This window comes from Oncorhynchus clarkii, chromosome 12 (assembly GCF_045791955.1).
Source record: "Oncorhynchus clarkii lewisi isolate Uvic-CL-2024 chromosome 12, UVic_Ocla_1.0, whole genome shotgun sequence".
Lineage (NCBI taxonomy): Eukaryota > Metazoa > Chordata > Actinopteri > Salmoniformes > Salmonidae > Oncorhynchus > Oncorhynchus clarkii.
The window spans coordinates 29,030,854-29,051,585 of record NC_092158.1 but is presented as its reverse complement, the minus strand read 5'-3'; the positions used below and the strand labels follow the sequence as shown (position 1 = coordinate 29,051,585).

The window sequence follows — 20,732 nt, the reverse complement described above, 5'->3', positions numbered from 1 at the left end:
GGATTAACGGTGGTTTATTGCCTGATTGCGTAGATAAAGCACAACCAGCGGCTGACGTGTTCATGGCCTGGCTGACAGTGCTTCGGTATGTGTTGTGAAAGAGTTAGAGGCGAAGGTGCACGGTGCACGGCCCCCTACAGGGGTTGTAACCTTTGATTTGGCGCCATCCATCGGCAACTCCCAATAAATACATTTAAAGCGTCGCGCATCTATGGCAACCAAATACAGAAACCGCAAACAATTGTCCACCCATGTTTTTATTTTCTTACTGTAAGACCTAGCTAACAGTAACGTTAGCTAGTTAGCTTTCTATATTTGTTTAGCTTTTCATATTACATGTTCATTTTATTTTAATCGACAATGGGGAGAGATTATTATGCAGCATTGGAGATAAATAGAAATGCAACAGATGCAGACATAAAACAATCGTAAGATTAGTTACTTTTTTATCTTTGTCTCAAAATGACAAAAGCTAAAACATTTTTACATACATTACATTAGCTAGCCTACTAGATACGTTTTCATAAAAACAACTATGCTTAGCTGTATTTTTTTGCCCCTGTAGATACCGACGACTTGCCTTGAAGTACCATCCTCACACAAACAGCAAACCGGGTGCCTATGAAAAATTCAATCAACTTGCCGAGGCCTATGATGTTTTGAGTGACCGTAAGTAAACGTTACAACAATCATCAGTGTAGACGCTGCCACGATCAGTTCAGTGCTGCTTGGGGAAATCTTCAGAGACGTCAGGTCACATAAAATGATATGCCCACAATATTTATTTTTCAGCTCGAAAAAAGGCAACCTATGACAAGTTTGGAGAAGAGGGTCTGAAGGGAGGTATCCCACTTCAGTCTGGGGAGACTGGAGCTTGGACATCAGGATACATCTACCATGGAAACCCAGACAAGATATTCAGGCAGTTTTTTGGAGGTGACAACCCATTCGCAGGTAGGAAAAAGAACATTCAGTATTTTCTTTATATAACTTTTACTTGTTTGATTTATTTAAATGATCTCCATAGTAATGACAACTCTTCCTGTTCTTGCATGATAATGCTTCCCTCTTCAGACTTCCACATGAAAGATGGGAATGAAGTGGCCATTGGGTTTGGAGGCCTGCGAGGAAGAGGAGTGAAAACACAAGACTCCCCCATTGAAAGGGACCTTCACTTGGCCTTGGAAGACCTCTTCTATGGATGTACCAAAAAGATCAAAATATCTCGTAGGGTAAGATGGGATCATAATGCCTGATGAGTGTTGAGATGTCCTTCAATCAACGTACCTATAGGCCTATATTGAGTATTTAAAAAAGAAAAGCTCTAACTTTAAACATTGTTATTCTGTTCAGCTGTACGGCTTACTTCAGGTAACCAGTATCAGATTCAGTGTAAATTTGCTCAACCTCTGAACCAGGTCATGAATGAAGATGGACACACATCCAGTATCAAGGACAAAATATTGACTATCATTGTCAAACCAGGATGGAATGAAGACACTAGGATAACATTCCCAAAGGAGGGTGATCAGGTAAGATAATCATCACCCACTCAGTGCTTAAATTACATCTTATTGTGCTTTTTAGCTATGCGTTTTACAGACGTTAGTTCCCTCAGGGGCTCCAACCTGCCACATTAATGTTTGTACACGTAAATATCTAGTCGTGCGGGGAGTGTCTGTGTTTATCTTCTATAGATATAACTTAGCCACCAGTGTTGGGGAGTAGTGATAGCTTGGTGGTAGTTAATCACAATTCATATCTAGGTAGTGTTTAGTAGGCAATCATTTCCTTTCTTTTTTGGCTTCAGACCTGCCTAATTCCTAATTCTCAATTGAAACATTATTTGTCTTTAATAGGCATTCTGTTAACACATGACCCCAAACTGATCTGTTCTTGCATCAAAGTTGTCTTTGAAATGTCCGATATACATATAATTTCATGAAGTAGTTTGGATGCAGTGAACTACTTTTTCAAACTAATTTTAGTTAAGTAAACTATGTTTTTTTACACTAAAGGGTAGCTTTAGTGTAGCTTAACCTTTTCCAGTGTGAAGTAATTGCTAGCTTGGTAAACGACACTGAACAAAAAATATAAACGCAACATGTGAAGTGTTAATCACATCTTTCATGAGCTGAAATAAAGATCCCAGAAATTGTCCATATGCACAAATAGCTTATTTCTCTAAAATGTTGTGCACAAATTTGTTTACGTCCCTGTTAGTGAGCATTTCTCCTTTGCCAAGAAAATACATCCACCTGACAGGTGTGGCATATTAAGAGACTGATTAAACAGCATGAGTATTACACAAGTGCACCTTCTGTTGGGTTCAATAAAAGGCCATTCTAAAATGTGCTGTTTTGTCACACAACACAATGCCACAGATGTCTCAAGTTTTGAGGGAGCGTGCAATTGGCATGCTGACTGCAGGAATGTACAGCAGATCTATTGCCAGAGAATTTAATGTTCATTTCTCTACCATAAGCCGCCTCCAACGTCGTTTTAGAGGATTTGGCAGTACGTCCAACCAGCCTCACAACCGCAGACCATGTGTAATCACGCCAGCCCAGGAATTCCGCATCTGGCTTCTTCACCTGCGGGATCGTCTGAGACCAGCCACCCAGACAGCTGATGAAACTGAGGAGTATTTCGGTCTGTAATAAATCCCTGGCTCCCAAGTGGGTGGGCCTATGCCCTCCCAGGTCCACCCATGGCTGCACCCCTGCCCAGACATGTGAAATCCATCGATTAGGGCCTAATGAATTTACTTAAATTGACTGACTTCCTTAAATGAACTGTAGCTCAGTAAAATATTTAAAATGGTTGCATGTTGTGTTTATATATTTTTTCAGTGTACATAATATTCAATTGTCTTTATATTCAAATTGTCTTTATATTTCACTACATTGTAGGCCCCCCATGATATTCCAACACATAATGACATGAAAGTGAATTCTGACAGTGTAAAATGCCCTTAGTTCAAATCAAATGTTATTTGAATACAACATGACCTTACCGTGCAATGCTTAATTACAAGCCCTTAACTAACAATGCCATTTTCAGAAAATAAGAGTTAATAAGAAAATATATACAGTACCAGTCAAAAGTTTGGACACACCTACTCATTCAAGTTTTTGAAAGTAAAAAAAAAAAAGTTTCTACATTGTAAAAATGATGATGAAGACATCAAAACTATGAAAAGCACATATGGAATCATGTAGTAACCAAACAAATGTTAAACAAATCAAAATATATTTTAGATTCTTCAAAGTAGCCACACTTTGCCTTGATGACAGCTTTGCACACTCTTTGCATTCTCTCAACCAGCTTCATGAGGAAGTCACCTGGAATGCTTTTCCAACATTCTTGAAGGAGTTCCCACATGCTGTGCACTTGTTGGCTGCTTTTCCTTCACTTTGAGGTCCAACTCATTCCAAATTCCTGGCCAGGTCATCTGATGCAGCACCCCATCACTCTCCTTCTTGGTCAAATAGTGCTTACACAGTCTGGGGGGGGGGGGGGGGGGGGGTGTTTTGGGTCATTGTCCTGTTGATAAACAAATGATAGTCCCACTAAGCGCAAACCAGATGGGATGGCGTATCACTGCATAATGCTGTGGTAGCCATGCTGGTTAAGTGTGCCTTGAATTCTAAATAAATTGACGACAGTGTCACCAGCAAAGCACCAAAGCACCATAGCCCAAGACGAGCGTGATGGTGAGTATCTTCTTTAATTCTTTGAACGCCTCCTGGCACTCTGGCGTCCACCGGAAATTAGCATGCTTCTTTGTAAGCTCAAAGGGGCTTGGCTACAGCAGCAAAATGTTTGACAAATCGTCAGTAGTACGAGGCCAGGCTGACGGACTTCTGAAACAGGTAGGCTGGGACCATTCTTGGACTTTCAGAATTTTCTGGGATCTGTGGCGATGCTGTGTTTGGAAAACACCTGTCGGTAGAAGAAACAGCACTTGGAGGGTTTCAATTTCAGTTTGGCTTGGCGTAGCCGATCGAACACTTGTGCCAGGCGTTGGAGTATCTCTGTGACATCCCTTCCCAGGATGATGATGATGTCCTCTAGATTTACTAAGCAGGTCTCCCATTGCATTCCGGCCAGGACGTGGTCTATTAGATGTTGAAACGTCAGTGGTGCGTCGCAGACCCCAAAAGGCATCACATTCCATTGAGGCACTTCCTGCTGCAGAAAGCGTCCGCCTACGGGCCCTGGGAGTAAGCTCTACCTGCCAGTAGCCTGACGCTAAGTCCAAAGTGCTAAACCATTTGGCTGTTGACAGGGTATCTAATCTAGAGTGCCTTGGATACGAGGAAGTGGATATGCATCCTTAATAGTACGCTCATTTAGAGCCCTGTAGTCCACACATAGATGATATGTCTGGTCCTTTTTGCATGCCATGACAACATTCGTCTGCACTTAGCACTGTAGAGCTCTCCATATATACCGACTAAGTGAGCAGGAACCGCTGGGGAGACGAGACTAGTTTTTGGTGACATGGAAGAAATATCAGTGGCCTGATCAACATCTGCTGCCTGGAGGAATCCGGCGATAGCACCCTTCTTTACTTTCACAGACTCTGTTCCTGGGTTGTAGAGCCTGATGGGGATTTGATTATTGGCCTGTGCGTCAACCACAACCTGTGCCACCAGAAGACGATACTTCTCAATTAATCCTTTAGTTGGGCTCAGCACCACGTCATCCTCTGACAGGTTCCCGGAAGTGTGCATTCCCCGGCACAATATTCTCACATCATGATTCAAGACGGCTGTGCATGCTATTCTTATGACAGGCACCTTCGGTTTGTTCTTCGAGTTGAAGTAGGGCACCTGCTCACCAAACAGTACAATCCTCTGGCTGCCAAAATCAAGGCGTGCCTGTGCCTGTGCCTGTGCCTGCTCCAGGAATGGATGACCAAGGATGGCTTCGGTGTTCTCCGTGTTAACACTCACTGTGCTGGTACCAACCTGAATGGACAGGTGAACTTCTCCAAAGACTTTGACATTTACAGGACCAATGCCCTGCAGAGACTGCACAGTCGATAGCTGGAGTGGACGTTTACCGTCTAGGTGAATGGTGTCGTAACGGTCCTAAAGAGCACATACAGTGGGGCAAAAAAGTATTTAGTCACCCACCAATTGTGCAAGTTCTCCCACTTAAAAATATGAGAGAGGCCTGTAATTCTCATCATAGGTACACTTCCAACTATGACAGACAAAATGAGAAAAAAAATCCAGAAAATCACATTGTAGGATTTGTAATGAATTTATTTGCAAATTATGGTGGAAAATAAGTATTTGGTCACCTACAAACAAGCAAGATTTCTGGCTCTCACAGACCTGTGACAGACCTTCTTTAAGAGGCTCCTCTGTCCTCCACTCGTTATCTGTATTAATGGCACCTGTTTGAACTTGTTATCAGTATAAAAGACACTTGTCCACAACCTCAAACAGTCACACTCCAAACTCCACTATGGCCAAGACCAAAGAGCTGTCAAAGGACACCAGAAACAAAATTGTAGACCTGCACCAGGCTGGGAAGACTGAATCTGCAAATGGTAAGCAGCTTGGTTTGAAGAAATCAACCGTGGGAGCAATTATTAGGAAATGGAAGACATACAAGACCACTGATAATCTCCCTTGATCTGGGGCTCCACGCAAGATCTCACCCCGTGGGGTCAAAATGATCACAATAACGGTGAGCAAAAATCCCAGAACCACACGGGGGGACCTAGTGAATGACCTGCAGAGAGCTGGGACCAAAGTAACAAAGCCTACCATCAGCAAGGGCATTGAAGATGAAACGTGACTGGGTCTTTCAACAATGATCCCAAACACACCGCCCGGGCAACGAAGGAGTGGCTTCATAAGAAGCATTTCAAGGTCCTGGAGTGGCCTAGCCAGTCTCCAGATCTCAACCCCAAAGAAAATCTTTGGAGGGAGTTGAAAGCCCAGCAACAGCCCCAAAACATCACTGCTCTAGATGAGATCTGCATGGAGGAATGGGCCAAAATACCAGCAACAGTATGTGAAAACCTTGTGAAGACTTACGGAAAACGTTTGACCTCTGTCATTGCCAACAAAGGGTATATAACAAAGTATTGAGATAAACTTTTGTTATTGACCAAATACTTATTTTCCACCATAATTTGCAAATAAATTCATTAAAAATCCTACAATGTGATTTTTTCTCATTTTGATTTTTTCTCATTTTGTCTGTCATAGTTGAAGTGTACCGATGATGAAAATTACAGGCCTCTCTCATCTTTTTAAGTTGGAGAACTTGCACAATTGGTGGCTGACTAAATACTTTTTTGCCCCACTGTACGTCCATGTTGTAGAATAGTAGGTGGATACACATTTCGGGACCTGTGCCTTTGACACTGAGAACAGCAGGTGTGTTTTGGACAATTCAGGGACTCTGTTTCATGTGTCCAATGCCTTGGCAGTTGTGGCATCTGATTTCGTTCCAATTTGTATTTTTGCACTCACCAGTCTTTGGTTTGTGTGGCTTGAAGCTGGACTTTGGAGGTTTAAGACTCCGCTCTACAGGTGGTGTGGTCCAACTCTCATCTTCATCTTCGCTGTGGTCGATGCATTCCCGTAAGGTAGCTGCTCTGGCTCTCCACTCTGTAGTTCGCACACCAGACTGCATTAGTTGAGTAACACTGTTAGCTGCTCGCTTGGTGGTTTCGTACCTGTGGGCAACCTCGTAGGTTTGTGCCAATGTGCATGGATGCTTCTTCAGTAGCTTCTGCACAATGCTGGAGTCTCCACTGTCACCCAATAACATTAGTGAAGACATCCACACTGATGGAGTCCTCCCTCAGAGCGATCTGCATATACAATGGACACTTTCTCATAAATGTAATCTCTCAACACATGCAGTGATTCACCTGGTTTGCGCACTCTCTGTGTCAACTCAATGCCAATGGCAGGCGCGTGCACCCATGCTGGCCTGTATGCCGAGTCCACCTCCCCACTATGCTTGAGTAGTCTCAACGAGAAGACCTAGGGTTCTTGTGGGCCACAACCCCTGCAACGGCCACTAAACAGAATCTCAGCTGGACTGATATTGTCCTTTCTGACCAGTGATTAGCTCTAGCACAGCTCTCAAAGCGATGTAAGAACTCTTTCCATGAGCTCAGACCATCAAACTTACCTGGTCGTAGTGTGGGGAACCTCTCCTTCCGAGTAGCGTATTCGTCCTTACTGTCAGATGAGATATCATAATGTATACGCTGGGGCTGCCTGCCATGTGAACTGGATCTTGCTCGCCTGGGGCGAGACTGTTCATTTTCATAACAGTATATGTAATTTCCTTCAGTGTGCAGAGCATCACACAGATACATCCATAGCTGTCCTGCGACTGTGAGTGGTGGTTTTCCACAGGAGGCATGGATGGAGTGGAGGGCAGAGCTGCTGGCATCCTGCATGGGTAATGGGAGTCAGCAGCATCTACAGGTGTACTCACTGCATAGAGTCTGTGGTTGGCAGAGTTGAAAGGGTTAGTGCATGGAGTATACAGCATTTCAGTAGTTGGTTGAAACACATTTCCAGAGATAGCATTTTCAGGTGAGCATCTAGCATGCCAGCTGGCATAGTTCTGGTTGTGACTTAGCTATGATTCGATTCCACTGTCACCCACATTTCCATTTTTCACGAGGCTTGAATGGATTCGATTCTCTCCTTGGCTGTTGAGGTGACGTCTATGACTCACAGCACGAGCTAGCCATATTAGCTGCAGCTGGCTGCATATTAGCTACATCTGAACTTGGAATAAGTTAATTGCAGTTACGGTTAGCATTTGCAACATCAAATAAATGTATCCAGTTGGCAAATGAGATTTGTGATAGCATGTCTTCATTCACTGTAGTTAGCGACATGAATGGGTTTGAGTAGCACGTCGAATCCTCAGGCGGATTCTTTCTCGTAATGACAGATTTCCTGTGTGTAGCTGCCATTTCACAACTTAATTTAGAACGTCAGCCACTACTCAGACAATGATGAATAACTTCATTAGCCATCACTTCGTGAAAGTCCTTTTTTCCCCCCATTGATTTCTCTTTGATATTCCGGTAGAATGTGAATAACTCACTGATGCAGGCAGGATAAATCCCGGGAAGAGCCCCCAGTGTTACCTTTCCTTCCTCGCCTCCAGACCGTAGTCGGGAAGGCTCAGGGGAGCCTTCACTTGCTAGCTCCAGGGCCAGAGCAATTTATGGATGCTCTGGGGTAATTTCCACATTTGGGGATCTTATCCGTTGCTAATGACGAGTTAGTCTGGAATTCCACTTAAGTAGTTGACATTTCTTAAACTTGTACACCATGTGAGGTAGTCTGACTGACAAAATAAAAGTGGGATAATGGCTCAAAAAGGGCATGGCTCACAGTTCTGCTACATTACCGCCACCACAACAATTGCATTAAAAGCTAAATTTAATCTACTACGTTACCCATAATGCACTTTATGTTTTAAAGCTATACCACTACTTTACCAACACACGGCAGGAGTCGAGGGACGTTAAAATAATTCCCACTGTCAGCGGCGTCTCTCTACTACTTGCCACGGTAGGTCTGGGCTGAGGTAGTTCGTTTCACCTCTCTGCCTATGTCGTATGCAGAGTTTCCCGCTGGACAGAGTGGTGAATGGATGCGCTGCTAACAAGGCAAATCTACTGCAGAGATAGCCTGCAGAGTTCTGTCTTACTATCCAGGTCTGTGCCCAAACAATTTGAGTTTCTACTTTTAAAAATCCACCTTTCCAGAAATAAGTCTCTCACCGTTGCACCTTGCTATAGACCACCTTCTGCCCCAGCTGTGCCCTGGACACCATATGTGAATTGATTGCCCCCCATCTATCTTCAGAGCTCGTGCTGTTAGGTGACCTAAACTGGGACATGCTTAACACCCCGGCCATCCTACAATCTAAACTTGATGCCCTCAATCTCACACAAAGTATCAATGAACCTACCAGGTACAACCTCAAATCTGTAAAAATACAGGCACCCTCATAGATATCATCCTAACCAACCTGCCCTCCAAATACACCTTTGCTGTCTTCAACCAGGATCTCAGCAGTCACTGCCTTTTGCTTTTGTCGTCCGTTAATGGGTCTGCGGTCAAACAACCACCCCTCATCACTGTCAAACGCTCCCTAAAACACTTCAGCGAGCAGGCCTTTCTAATCGATCTGGCCCGGGTATCCTGGAAGGATATTGACCTCATTCCGTCAGTAGAAGATGTCTGGTTACTCTTTAAATAAGCATGCCCCATTCAATAAAAAAAAACAGGAACAGATATAGCCCATGGTTCACTCCAGACCTGACTGCCATTGAACATCACAAAAACATCCTGTGGCGTACGGCATTAGCATCAAATAGCCCCCGTGATATGCAACTTTTCATGGAAGTTAGGAACCAATATACACAGGCAGTTAGGAAAGCTTTTTCAAATAGAAATTTGCTTCCTGCAGCACAAACTCCAAAAAGTTCTGGGACACTGTAAAGTACATGGAGAATAAGAGCACCTCCTCCCATCTGCCCACTGCACTGAGGCTGGGAAACACTGTCACCACCGATAAATCCACAATAATTGAGAATTTCAACAAGCATTTTTTCTATGGCTGGCCATGCTTTCCACCTGGCCACCCTGGTCAAATGCCCTGCACACCCCAAAGCAACTTGCCCAAACGTCTCCCATTTCTCCTTCACCCAAATCCAGATAGCTGATGTTCTGAACGAACTGCAAAATTTGGACCCCTACAAATCAGCAGGGCTAGACAATCTGGACCCTCTCTTTCTAAAATTATCAGCCAAAATTGTTGCAACCCCTAGTTACTAGCCTGTTCAACCTCTCTTTCGTATCGTCTGAGATCCCCAAAGATTGGAAAGCTGCTGCGGTCATCCCCCTTTTCAAAGGGGGAGACACTCTAGACCCAAACTGCTACAGACCTATATCTATCCTACACTGCCTTTCTAAGGTCTTCGAAAGCCAAGTTAACAAACAGATCACTGACCATTTCGAATCCCATCATACCTTCTCCGCTATGAAATCTGGTTTCCGAGCTGGTCATGGGTGCACCTCAGCCACACTCAAAGTCCTAAACGATATCACAACCGGCATCAATAAGAGACAATATTGTCCAGCTGTATTCATTGACCTGGCCGAGGCTTTCGACTCTGTCAATCACCACATTCTTATCGGCAGACTCGACAGCCTTGGTTTCTCAAATGACTGCCTCGCCTGGTTCACCAACTACTTCTCAGACAGAGTTCAGTGTATCAAATCGGAGGGCCTGTTGTCCGGACCTCTGGCAGTCTCTATGGGGGTGCCACTGGGTTCAATTCTCGGGCCGACTCTTTTCTCTGTATACATCAGTGATGTCGCTTTTGCTGCTGGTGATTCTCTGATACACCTCTACGCAGATGACACCATTCTGCATACTTCTGGCCCTTCTTTGGACACTGTGCTAACTAACCTCCAGACGAGCTTCAATGCCATACAACTCTCCTTCCGTGGCCTCCAACTGCTCTTAAATGCAAGTAAAACTAAATGCATGCTCTTCAACCGATTGCTGCCTGCACCTGCCCGCCCGTCCAGCATCACTACTCTGGACGGTTGACTTAGAATATGTGGACAACTACAAATACCTAGGGATCTGGTTAGACTGTAAACTCTCCTTCCAGACTCACATTAAGAATCTCCAATCCAAAATTAAATCTAGAATCGGCTTCCTATTTCACAACAAAGCATCCTTCACTCATGCTGCCAAACATACCCTCGTAAAACTGACCATCCTGCCGATCCTTGACTTCGGCGATGTCATTTACAAAATAGCATCCAACACTCTACTCAGCAAATTGGATGCAGTCTATCACAGTGCCATCCGTTTTGTCACCAAAGCCCCATATACTGCCCACCCCTGCGACCTGTATGCTTTCGTTGGCTGACCCTCGCTTCATATTTGTCGCCAAAGGAACTGGCTCCAGGTCATCTATAAGTCTTTACTAGGTAAAGCCCCGCCATATCTCAGCTCACTGGTCACCACAGCAGCACCCACCCATAGCTCGCGCTCCAGCAGGTATATTTCACTGGTCACCCCCAAAGCCAATTCCTCCTTTGGCCGCATTTCCTTCCAGTTCTCTGCGGCCTGTGACTGGAAAGAATTGCAAAAATCACTGAAGCTGGAGACCCATATCTCCCTCACTAACTTTAAGCACCAGCTGTCAGAGCAGCTCACAGATCACTGCACCTGTACATAGCCCATCTGTAAATAGCCCATCCAACTACCTCATCCCCATACTGTTATTTATCTCTTTTTGCACCTTTGCACCCCATGATCTCTACTTGCACATTCATCTTCTGCACATCTATCACTCCAGTGTTTAATTGCAAAATTGTAATTATTTCGCCACTATGACCTATTTATTGCCTCACCTCATGTGCACACACTGTATATATACTTTTCTCTATTGTGTTATTGACTGTATGTTTGTTTATTCCATATGTAACTATGTGTTGTTGTTTGTGTCTCACTGCTTTGCTTTATCTTGGCCAGGTCGCAGTAAATGAGAACTTGTTCTCAACTAGCCAGCCTGGTTAAATAAAGGTGAAATAAAAAAATCAGTGAGAGTAGGCGAACATAACGAGCATACATGAATCATTCACTATTGCACTCGTTCACAGAGGTAGGCGTGATTAGAACTCAGATCAAGAAACCTTCTGAGCATTGATCAACGTTGGGTACGCAATAAGTGGGTAACGATAATTAGCTAAATAAAAAGGTGAGTAAACTCTATTTCAGAAATAAAAAGGTGTGTACCCTCCACCACACCCCTGGTTGGGTCTGACAAAACCCATTCATAAACATCAATATCCTCATTCATAAACATCAATATCCTGCCAGTCAGAATTTGATCTACATTTGACCAGGCATTTTAGCTATCGATGTGAAGTTTGGTGGCGCCTAATCAGTGAGTTCTATACCTGCTTGGCTGAGTGGCAGTATGGGTGGAATGAGCGAGCTCGCCTGGCAACCAGAGCGCGAAACACGTGAGGAAGTAAAACTCGGTAGTCTGCCTGGAAGTTAATTTCAAGACCAATACATTTCTCAAATATTTTTCATATTAACATTTTTATCATTTGCTGTTCTCTCATTTTAATTCAAGTACTTTTGAAGTAAACTTGAGAAACTGTCAGATTTTCAAGGGATTTCAGTAGAGGAATTTCAGAGTGCCAAATTCAAGTATTTTAAGCACCCCAAGCAACTTGTGGGAACCCTGTTATGGTAAGGACTGGCATAGGCTACAGACAACGAACATAATTGCATTTTATCGATGGCAATTTGAATGCACAGAGGTACTGTGATGGATCCTGAGGCCCACTGTCATGCCATTCATTCGTCGCCATCACCTCATGTTTCAGCATGATATTGCAGGACCCCATGTCGCAAGGATCTGTACACAATTCCTGGAAGCTGAAAATGTCACAGTTCTTCCAGACTTGTCACCCACTGAGCATATTTGGGATGCTCTGGGTGGACGTGTACGACAGCGTGTTCCAGTTCCTGCCAATATCCAGCAACTTCGCACAGCCATTGAAGAGGAGTGGGACAACATTCCACAGGCCACAATCAACAGCCTGACCAACTCTATGCGAAGGAGTTGAGGCAAGTGGTGGTCACACCAGATAGTGACTGGTTTTCTGATCCACACCCTTTTTTTTAAGGTGTCTGACCAACAGATGCATATGTGTTCCCGGTCATATGAAATTCATAGATTAGGACCTAATTCATTTATTTCAATCAACTTTTTTCCTTAAATGAACTGTAACTCAGTAAAATCCTTGAAGTTGTTGCATGTTGTTTATATTTTTGTTCAGTGTACATTTTCAGAGTACCCTCCCCAACACATTTAGCTGGTTGTTTCTCCCAGGGACCCAACAGTATTCCTGCAGATATTGTGTTCATTGTGCGGCAGAAGAGTCATCCCCGGTTTGCAAGGCAACACAATGACCTGGTCTTTACGGCCCAGATCTCTCTGGAGAAGGTGAGAAAATCCAAGTCTGACCCTGGAGGGAAAGTACAGAGAACATGTTTCACTCAATAGTCTGCTTTGTTTAACCTACAAAGAGTCACCTGATGCTTTGTCCAGGTCAAAATGGGTCACTAAAGAATCATTTCTTGCAGATCTACTGTGGAACTATTGTGTTCCGACTTGGTTACTAAGTCTTAAGCATGTTATCTCAGCAATAATTTTGTAGGCAAAATATGTCTCCCATGTTGAGTAGAATATCTATTTTTCTTCCCAAATACTTCAGCCATTAAATCTGCATTGAGGTCTTTCAACGTACAATTAGTATATTCCTCTTCCCACAGGCTTTGACTGGATTCGCTGTTGAAGTGAAGACACTAGATGACAGGATACTCAATATCCCCATCAATGACATTGTGCAGTGGGTAGTGCTTTTACTAATGTATTGGGGGGGGGGGGGAATGAATAGAACAGGCATCCACATTCAGGTCAATGATGGCATAATGTATGGACTGGCAGAGCGTACCCGTGCCTAGGTTGAAGACAAACAATTCCACACAGAAGCGTTCGTTAAACAAATCCAAGAGACCAGCACCATTGCTGGATTCGCATTGAAAACGTGACCAGCAATAAAGTGGCCGTAGATAACTAAATAAAGCAGTTATGCCATTTGTTCGCTGACATTCACTACGATTTAGTTTCACTTTGTGCTGCTACCATTCACAGTCATTCTGAACGCGGAAGCTGGTTCCTTGTTGAATAGTCGCAAAATGTTATGGGATGTTTTAACCTGTATATTTTGAACCTAGACCCATGCCAGGAAGTAAAATCAGGAATCGTACCCTTCACTCTGTGCTGTATCGCCTTAGTGGGAACCAAGGCTGCTCAGGGCAGGCCTGCCGGTTTTGACTGGGGACCCATGTGGCAGGTTAGAAGTTCAGGGTAAACAAAACATTTAATTTGACAAACATACCACTACAACCAGGCCTGCCCTGAGAAGTCTCGTTTCCGCTAATGCAATGAGGCATGAGATGTTGACCCAACTGACGTTACAAAAAAAAAAATCCATAAATTTGAATGAAGTCTACATGATGTATTAGTTGATAACATTCCAAATTAAAATACCAGGCAGCCATTGAGTGTACCAGTCAAATTGGCAGTGTTCCAAGCCCGTTCCATTTGTGATCAGGAAATGCTACTATACTCGCAACTACCCTGCTTGTTGTAAGATTACTAAACTATGATCATACTGTTTTATAAAGTAATTCATACATGATTTGACAAAGGTGCAAGTGTACATCTCTTGTATGTCAAAGCTTCAAATTACCTATGCTAAAATTCTCACTTTCACTTCCCCACCCAGTCCAAAATACAGCAAAGTGGTGTCTGGAGAAGGCATGCCTCTGTCCCAGGATCCCTCCCAGAGAGGAGATCTCATCATCCAGTTCGACATTCACTTCCCTCAAAAGCTCTCGGCGGAGAAGAAACACCTGATCAACCAAGCCCTAGCTTTCTGAATAAACAGCCATTAAATACAGCCTGATTGCAAATCTCCTTCCTTGGACCCCTATTTGAGAATGGTGTTCTTTACTAGTAGGTGCAGGTGAGATTGTGAAGTTATTTGCATAAGAGAAGCCACTTCAAAATATCATTTATTGTCAGAAGTTAATACTTAAAAAGACACTCGAGTGAAAGGTGAATGAAAAGTAGTTAAGGAAACATGGGCCACATTTGTTGAATTTTAAAAAAGCAACCACATCAGCACAGGGTCACCCTCTACTGCAGCCAATGGCCAGGTCTACAGAGGAGTGGTGTAGTTTTGGCGGGCAGCCATAATGGCACGTTTCAGCTGCTCATATGTAACAAACATCACCACGTTCCACGAGCCCAGTCGGAGGAAAGAGGGCATGAACCTGTAGGGAGAGAATAGAGACAACTTAGATCCAGGCAAAAATTCGAATAAACCGGAGAAAGAAATAAAACGACCAGGTTGTTAGACATTCATGAATGTTACAACGCAAGCAGCAACAGCGAATAAACCACTGATTGAGAAGGTGTTGCAACCCAAGCCAGGAGACTACTCCCTAGCAACTAAAACACATGGCTTACCCTTTGTAGAAGGCAAGGGGTCCCTCCTTGGTCACCATGGCAATAGCACAGTTGAGGGTGCCGCTGTACTGGCCGAGGGCAGAGTTCATATATCGCGTCTTCACCACATCCACAGGAGAGGCGATCACAGTGGTGCAGAATCCTGCACCGAATGCAGATGTGAAGTGGCAGGGGAGGTCATCTGTTGGGTGAATGGAATGGGTTAAGGAGAGGCATCACAATACCAGAGGGAAGCATGACAGTTAAAAGTCAGTCATTCTGCACAATATGTGGCAAGGCAATGGCTCACCAGTCAGGGGTGTGTTTCTAATAAGTAGGTCTTTGATTAGGTCATATGTAACCAGTTCAGTGCAGTTCACGATAGCATTGCGGACAATGTTTGGGCCAGTACCTGCATGGTGGGGATGGAAATGTTAGCAATACTGCTGACAAAAACATTTGACAAAGGCACAAATTATCCTTGTGATAAAGCAAACAACCACCTCTCCACAGGCCACGGATGCCCTCTTCCTTGGCAATGGTCTTGTAGGCCTCCATGGTGCCATGGTAACGCCGGTTTAGCCCAGAGGAACTAGTCTGTGCCTGAAAGCGCACCTTCACCACATCTGTGGGTTGGGCTAATGCGACTGCCATGGCTCCAGTGGTACAGCCCGCCAGCAGACGACTGCCAATCCCTACATCTGAAGAGAGAAGTGGGCAATCAGAACAGTTTGAGTAACATTCAATAGAGAATAAGTATCAATTTAAAAAGGTTGAGGTTGGTATACAGTATGTGACATGTACTCACGGTCAGAGCCTTTGGTGTAGAATGACTTGACAGAGTCGTAGAGGCCGATGCGGACAGAGGCAAAGCTCATCTGCCTCTGGAGCCCTGCCACCAGCCCGCTGTAGAGGCTCCTGGCACCCTCTGTACGCACCATGGTGGTGATGGTACCAAACACACCCCGATACCGCACTGCTGTGCCATGACTAGCTGCCGCACCTTTTCCCTCTCCCTGGATCTGTGCGGAACGAAAGGGGCATGGAGAGACTTAACATAGACACTGGGGAGGGAGCACTGGCAGATGTGGGAGGAGTTTCCAGCCACAAGTGTCCACAATGCTAGGTCCAGGGCCTGCCAATTCCTAGGGCTTAATCATCCTGGGCCACTTAGTTGGGGGAAGGAAGTCAGGAGGGACAAAATACAAGGCGCAAGTCAGTTTTAATGTTGGCAAAATAAAATAAGGTGAATACAATTAACCAAAAATGAAAGGGGTCATCTTGGGTCAGTAATGGATTTGGGTATCATTTTGTGGACCAACCAAGTTCCCAAATGTGGACCCAAGGCAGTAATAATGAGTTAGAGACAATATGATTGACGCAGCAGTAATCTCAAGCATCCCTTAATCCCTTTTAGTATGATGGCTCGCCACGTTTGACATGTCAAATGAGTTATTTCAGGTGATTTCAGAGAAACGGTGACCAGTCGTAACCATCCTGGGTCCCCAACAGCTAAAGGGGGCAATGCTTGGATTCTCCATTAAATCATACTACAATAGAGGACCCCACCAGTTCATTTCAACAAAGAACACATGCTCCTTAGGCTTACCTGTAGCCGGACTTTGGCTGTGTCCAATGGAAAGGTGAATAGGTCAGCAATGCAGGCCGCTGTTCCAGCACCAATAAACTTCACAGCAGCGGTTGGGGGCACATCCGCAGGTCTGAAGCCAACCATTTTATCAAGATGAATGGAATGTGAAGATTTAAGAAGACTGATGAGGTGAAGACGAGACAGGGAACTCTACCCAATTCTGAAAAGGGAGGGACAATTTTACAATGGCAATATTCATAATTGTCACTGACATGTTGCCAAATCACAATTGTATGTTGTACTCAAGTGACTAGACTATGGGAGCCTACAGTTGACCTACTGGCCTTAAGGGGCCAAAGCACACGGAGTGGCAGCAAACTTGTTGCAACAGACCTCACTTTGTGGTCTACTCAGTAGTGCTTGACAGGAAATAACTAGTCAAAGGGAGAGCTGTACCCTGTTCATGCGATGCTGAAGCAGACAATGAGCAACCCATTTAATCAACACCATGCGTGTTGTAGCGACCGGAAAACTAAATGAACTTCTAATAACAGGCAAGCCAATATTAAAATTGTTGAATTATAATACAATTAAAGTTGAAGACCTTTCAACTTACTGTTTATCAAAACAAAACAAAAAAGTGGCCATTACATCTGGAGATCGGGCAAAAGAACTTGAAGTTAAACGTTATCCAGTTCCTGTATATTATGAATACTTTACCGTCACTTAAGGGAACCAGGACTGTGAAGGCAGAGATCAAGATTCTCTAAAGGCGTCTCTCTGGTCGAAATTACTTTCAACTATGATTTGATTGCCTTTTTCTTCCATAGAAAGACGTTCAAAAACGATGTATCTTAAAAACATACTACAAATTCTGAAAAACAAGACGGCAACAGGTTAGTCAACATCTGATGCTAACACCAACCAGTATACAATAAAAATATCACTATCAAAGCATAACCAGTGACATCAATTTAACTTTACATTCTCCATCAGTAAACTTTTGACAGGCCTATGAATATAAGTTTGTTTACCTTAAATAAAAGAGTGAAAATTGGATTAGGAAAACCGGCGAAATGCTTTTGTGCTGATGCCTCGTGATAACACGTGAATTCCTAGTCGATACAGCGGTAAAAGAACAACAGTTTTTTTTTATAACCCCTTAAACCCTGTTACGTCATGAGAAGGCAGCTGTGTTTGTTCTCAGCACATGCTGGTTGGTGGATACGAGCCAAACTGGCCCTGCCCTGTTCTCGCGTACACCTTATAGCTGCTTGTGATTGGCCCATTCAATTGCCACACCTCTACCATTCCACACAACTTCCAACCAAACATGTAATGTGTTTTATTATATAAACTGAGTGGTTTATTATAAATTGGGTGGTTCGAGCCCTGAATGCTGATTGGCTGAAAGCCGTGGTATATAAGACCATATACCATGGGTATGACAAAACATTTATTTTTACTGCTCTAATTATTTTGGTAACCAGTTTATAATAGCAATAAGGCACCTCTGGGGTTTGTGAAATTTGGCCAGTATACCACAGCTAAGGGCTGTGTCATAGCACTCTGCGTTGCGTTGTGCATAAGAACAGCCCATTGAATATTTGCCATATACCACACCCCCTCAGGCCTTATTGCTTAATTATTATTGCTTAATTATAATTATTGCTGAATTATATCAGCATTCAGGTTCAAGCCCTGAATGATGATTGGCCGACAGCCATGATATATTGGGGTGGCAGGGTAACTTAGTGGTTAGAGTGTTGGACTAGTAACCGCAAGGTGCAAGTTCAAATCCCCGAGCTGACAAGGTTCAAACCTTTCGTTCTGCCCCTGAACAGGCATTTAACCCACTGTTCCTAGGCCATCATTGAAAATAAGAATTTGTTCTTAACTGACTTGCCTAGTTAAATGAAGGTAAAATAAAAAAAAAATATCATAGTAGACCACCGGTATCTGGCATTGTTTTTTTTACTCCTCTAATAACATTGGTAACCAGTTTATAATAGCAATAAGGCACCACTGGCTTTTGTGGTACAGTCCATTCGGAAAGTATTCAGACCTCTTCACATTTTGTTACGTTAGAGCCTTATTGTACACACAATACCACATAATGACAAAGCTAAAACAGTTTGTTTTTTTTGCTAATAAAAATAAACTGAAATATATTTACCATGACATCCCAAATCCCAAATATGAGGTCCTGAGCGCTCTAGAGCAGGTTTTCATCAAGGATCTCACTGTACTTTGCTCCGTTCATCTTTGCCTCGATCCTGACTAGTCTCCCAGTCACTGCTGCTGAAAAATATCCCCACAGCATGATGCTGCCACCACCATGCTTCACCGTAGGGTGCCAGGTTTTCTCCAGACGTGACTCTTGGCATTCAGGTCAAAGAGTTCAATCTTGGTTTCATCAGAGAATATTGTTTCTCATGGTCTGAGAGTCCTTTTGGCAAACTCCAAGCAGCTGTTATGTGCCTTTTACTGAGGAGTGGCTTCCGTCTGGCCACTCTACCATAAAAGGCCTGATTGGTGGAGTACTGCAGAGATGGTTGTGCTTCTGGAAGGTTCTCCCATCTCCACAGAAGAACTCTGGAGCCCTGTCAAGGTGACCATTGGGTTCTTGGTCACCTCCCTGACAAGGCCCCTCTCCCCTGATTGCTTAGTTTGGCCGGATGGCCAGCTCTAGGAAGAGTCTTGGTGGTTCCAAACTTCTTCCATTTAAGAATGATGGAGGCCACTGTATTCTTTGGGACCTTCAATGCTGCAGAAATGTTTTGGTACCCTTCCCCAGATCTGTGCCTCGACACAATCCTGTCTCGGAGCTCTAAGGAAAATTCCTTCGACCTCATGGCTTGGTTTTTGCTCTGACATGAACTGTCAACTGTTGGACCATATATAGACAGGTGTGTGCCTTTCCAAATAATGTCCAATCAATTTAATTTACCACAGGTGGACTCTCCAATCATGTTGTAGAATCAATGGAAACAGGATATTGCTGAGTTCAGTTTCGAGTCTCATAGGTCTGAATACTTATGTAAATGTCATAATTCCGTTTTTTACATTTACTTTTGCTAAAAATTCGGAAAACCTATTTCTGCTTTGTCATTATGGGGTATTATGTGTAGATAGATGAGGAAATAAAAGCAATTTAAGAATAATGCTGTAACGTAACAAAATGTGCAAATAGTCAAGCATTTTCAAGTCTTGCAATAGTTTAAGACAAAACTGTAACTCGGCCATTTAGGAACCTCCCCTGTCTCCTTGGTAAGCAACTCCAGTGTAGATTTGGCCTCGTGTTTTAGGTTATTGTCCTGCTGAAAGGTGCATTCATCTCTCAGTGTTTGGTGGAAAGCAGACTGAACCAGGTTTTCCTCTAGAATTTTGCCTGTGCTTGGCTTCATTCAGTAGATTTTTTTTATCCTGAAATCTCCCCAGTCCTTAACGATTACAAGCATACTCATAACATGATGCAGCAACCACTATGCTTGAAAATATGAAGAGTGGTACTTAGTGATGTGTTGTATTGGATTTGCCCCAAACATAACCCTTTGTATTGAGGACCAAGAGTGAATTGCTGTGCCACATTTTTTGCCGTATTACTTTAGTGCAATAATGGTGAAATCCCTGAGCGGTTTCCTTCCTCTCTGGCAACTGAGTTCGGAAGGACGCTTGTGCCTTTGATGTATTGATACACCATCCAAAGTGTAATTAATAACTTCACCATGCTCAAAGGGATATTCTATGCAAATAGTCTGGGTAGCCATTTGACTAGATGTTCAGGAGTGTTATGGCTTGTGGTTGTGAAATCATGTGCATGTGATGCAGGCTACATTACAGTACAGTATCGTTAGCATGCTACAGTAGTTTATTTTCGGTTCCAGTGTATGGCACAGGTTTATTCAACATGTATCTCGCAGTATCAGTCATTTATTAGCTAATACATGTATTATGTTAGCTAGTTTAATGGTGTGAAAATCGTGATATTAGCCTTACATTTCAATCTAC

General features: G+C 43.6%; 2 protein-coding genes across 2 annotated transcripts; one reads left to right on the top strand and one right to left on the bottom strand.

Moving 5' to 3' along the window:
* The first annotated feature begins 292 nt into the window (after positions 1-292).
* LOC139421967 (DnaJ heat shock protein family (Hsp40) member B13) lies at positions 293-14,563 on the top strand. Its single transcript, XM_071173110.1, has 8 exons — positions 293-428; positions 566-669; positions 793-954; positions 1,075-1,232; positions 1,419-1,532; positions 12,944-13,057; positions 13,387-13,463; positions 14,406-14,563. Exons 1-8 carry the CDS (start codon positions 361-363, stop codon positions 14,557-14,559), a joined length of 951 nt encoding a protein of 316 aa, XP_071029211.1. The 5' UTR covers positions 293-360; the 3' UTR covers positions 14,560-14,563.
* Positions 14,564-14,681: 118 nt separating this feature from the next.
* LOC139421966 (dicarboxylate carrier UCP2-like) lies at positions 14,682-17,940 on the bottom strand. The gene is made up of 8 exons (XM_071173109.1): positions 17,756-17,940; positions 17,442-17,595; positions 16,740-16,941; positions 15,939-16,152; positions 15,634-15,831; positions 15,441-15,542; positions 15,152-15,332; positions 14,682-14,955 (listed from the first exon to the last, which is right to left on the bottom strand). The coding sequence occupies exons 3-8, from the start codon at positions 16,863-16,865 to the stop codon at positions 14,841-14,843; spliced, it is 936 nt and encodes a 311-aa protein (XP_071029210.1). The 5' UTR covers positions 16,866-16,941; positions 17,442-17,595; positions 17,756-17,940; the 3' UTR covers positions 14,682-14,840.
* Between the last annotated feature and the right edge of the window lie 2,792 nt (positions 17,941-20,732).

Bases quoted from the DNA above. Each gene is read 5' to 3' on its own strand.
- LOC139421967 (XM_071173110.1), top strand. From the start codon at position 361: ATGGGGAGAGATTATTATGCAGCATTGGAGATAAATAGAAATGCAACA. The intron at 955-1,074 runs GTAGGAAAAAGA...TTCCCTCTTCAG, and splicing joins AGGTGACAACCCATTCGCAG to ACTTCCACATGAAAGATGGG. The intron at 13,464-14,405 runs GTGGGTAGTGCT...TTCCCCACCCAG, and splicing joins CCCATCAATGACATTGTGCA to TCCAAAATACAGCAAAGTGG.
- LOC139421966 (XM_071173109.1), bottom strand. From the start codon at position 16,865: ATGGTTGGCTTCAGACCTGCGGATGTGCCCCCAACCGCTGCTGTGAAG. The intron at 16,153-16,739 runs GTAAGCCTAAGG...CGTTCCGCACAG, and splicing joins CAGCCAAAGTCCGGCTACAG to ATCCAGGGAGAGGGAAAAGG. The intron at 15,333-15,440 runs GTGAGCCATTGC...TTCACCCAACAG, and splicing joins TAGAAACACACCCCTGACTG to ATGACCTCCCCTGCCACTTC.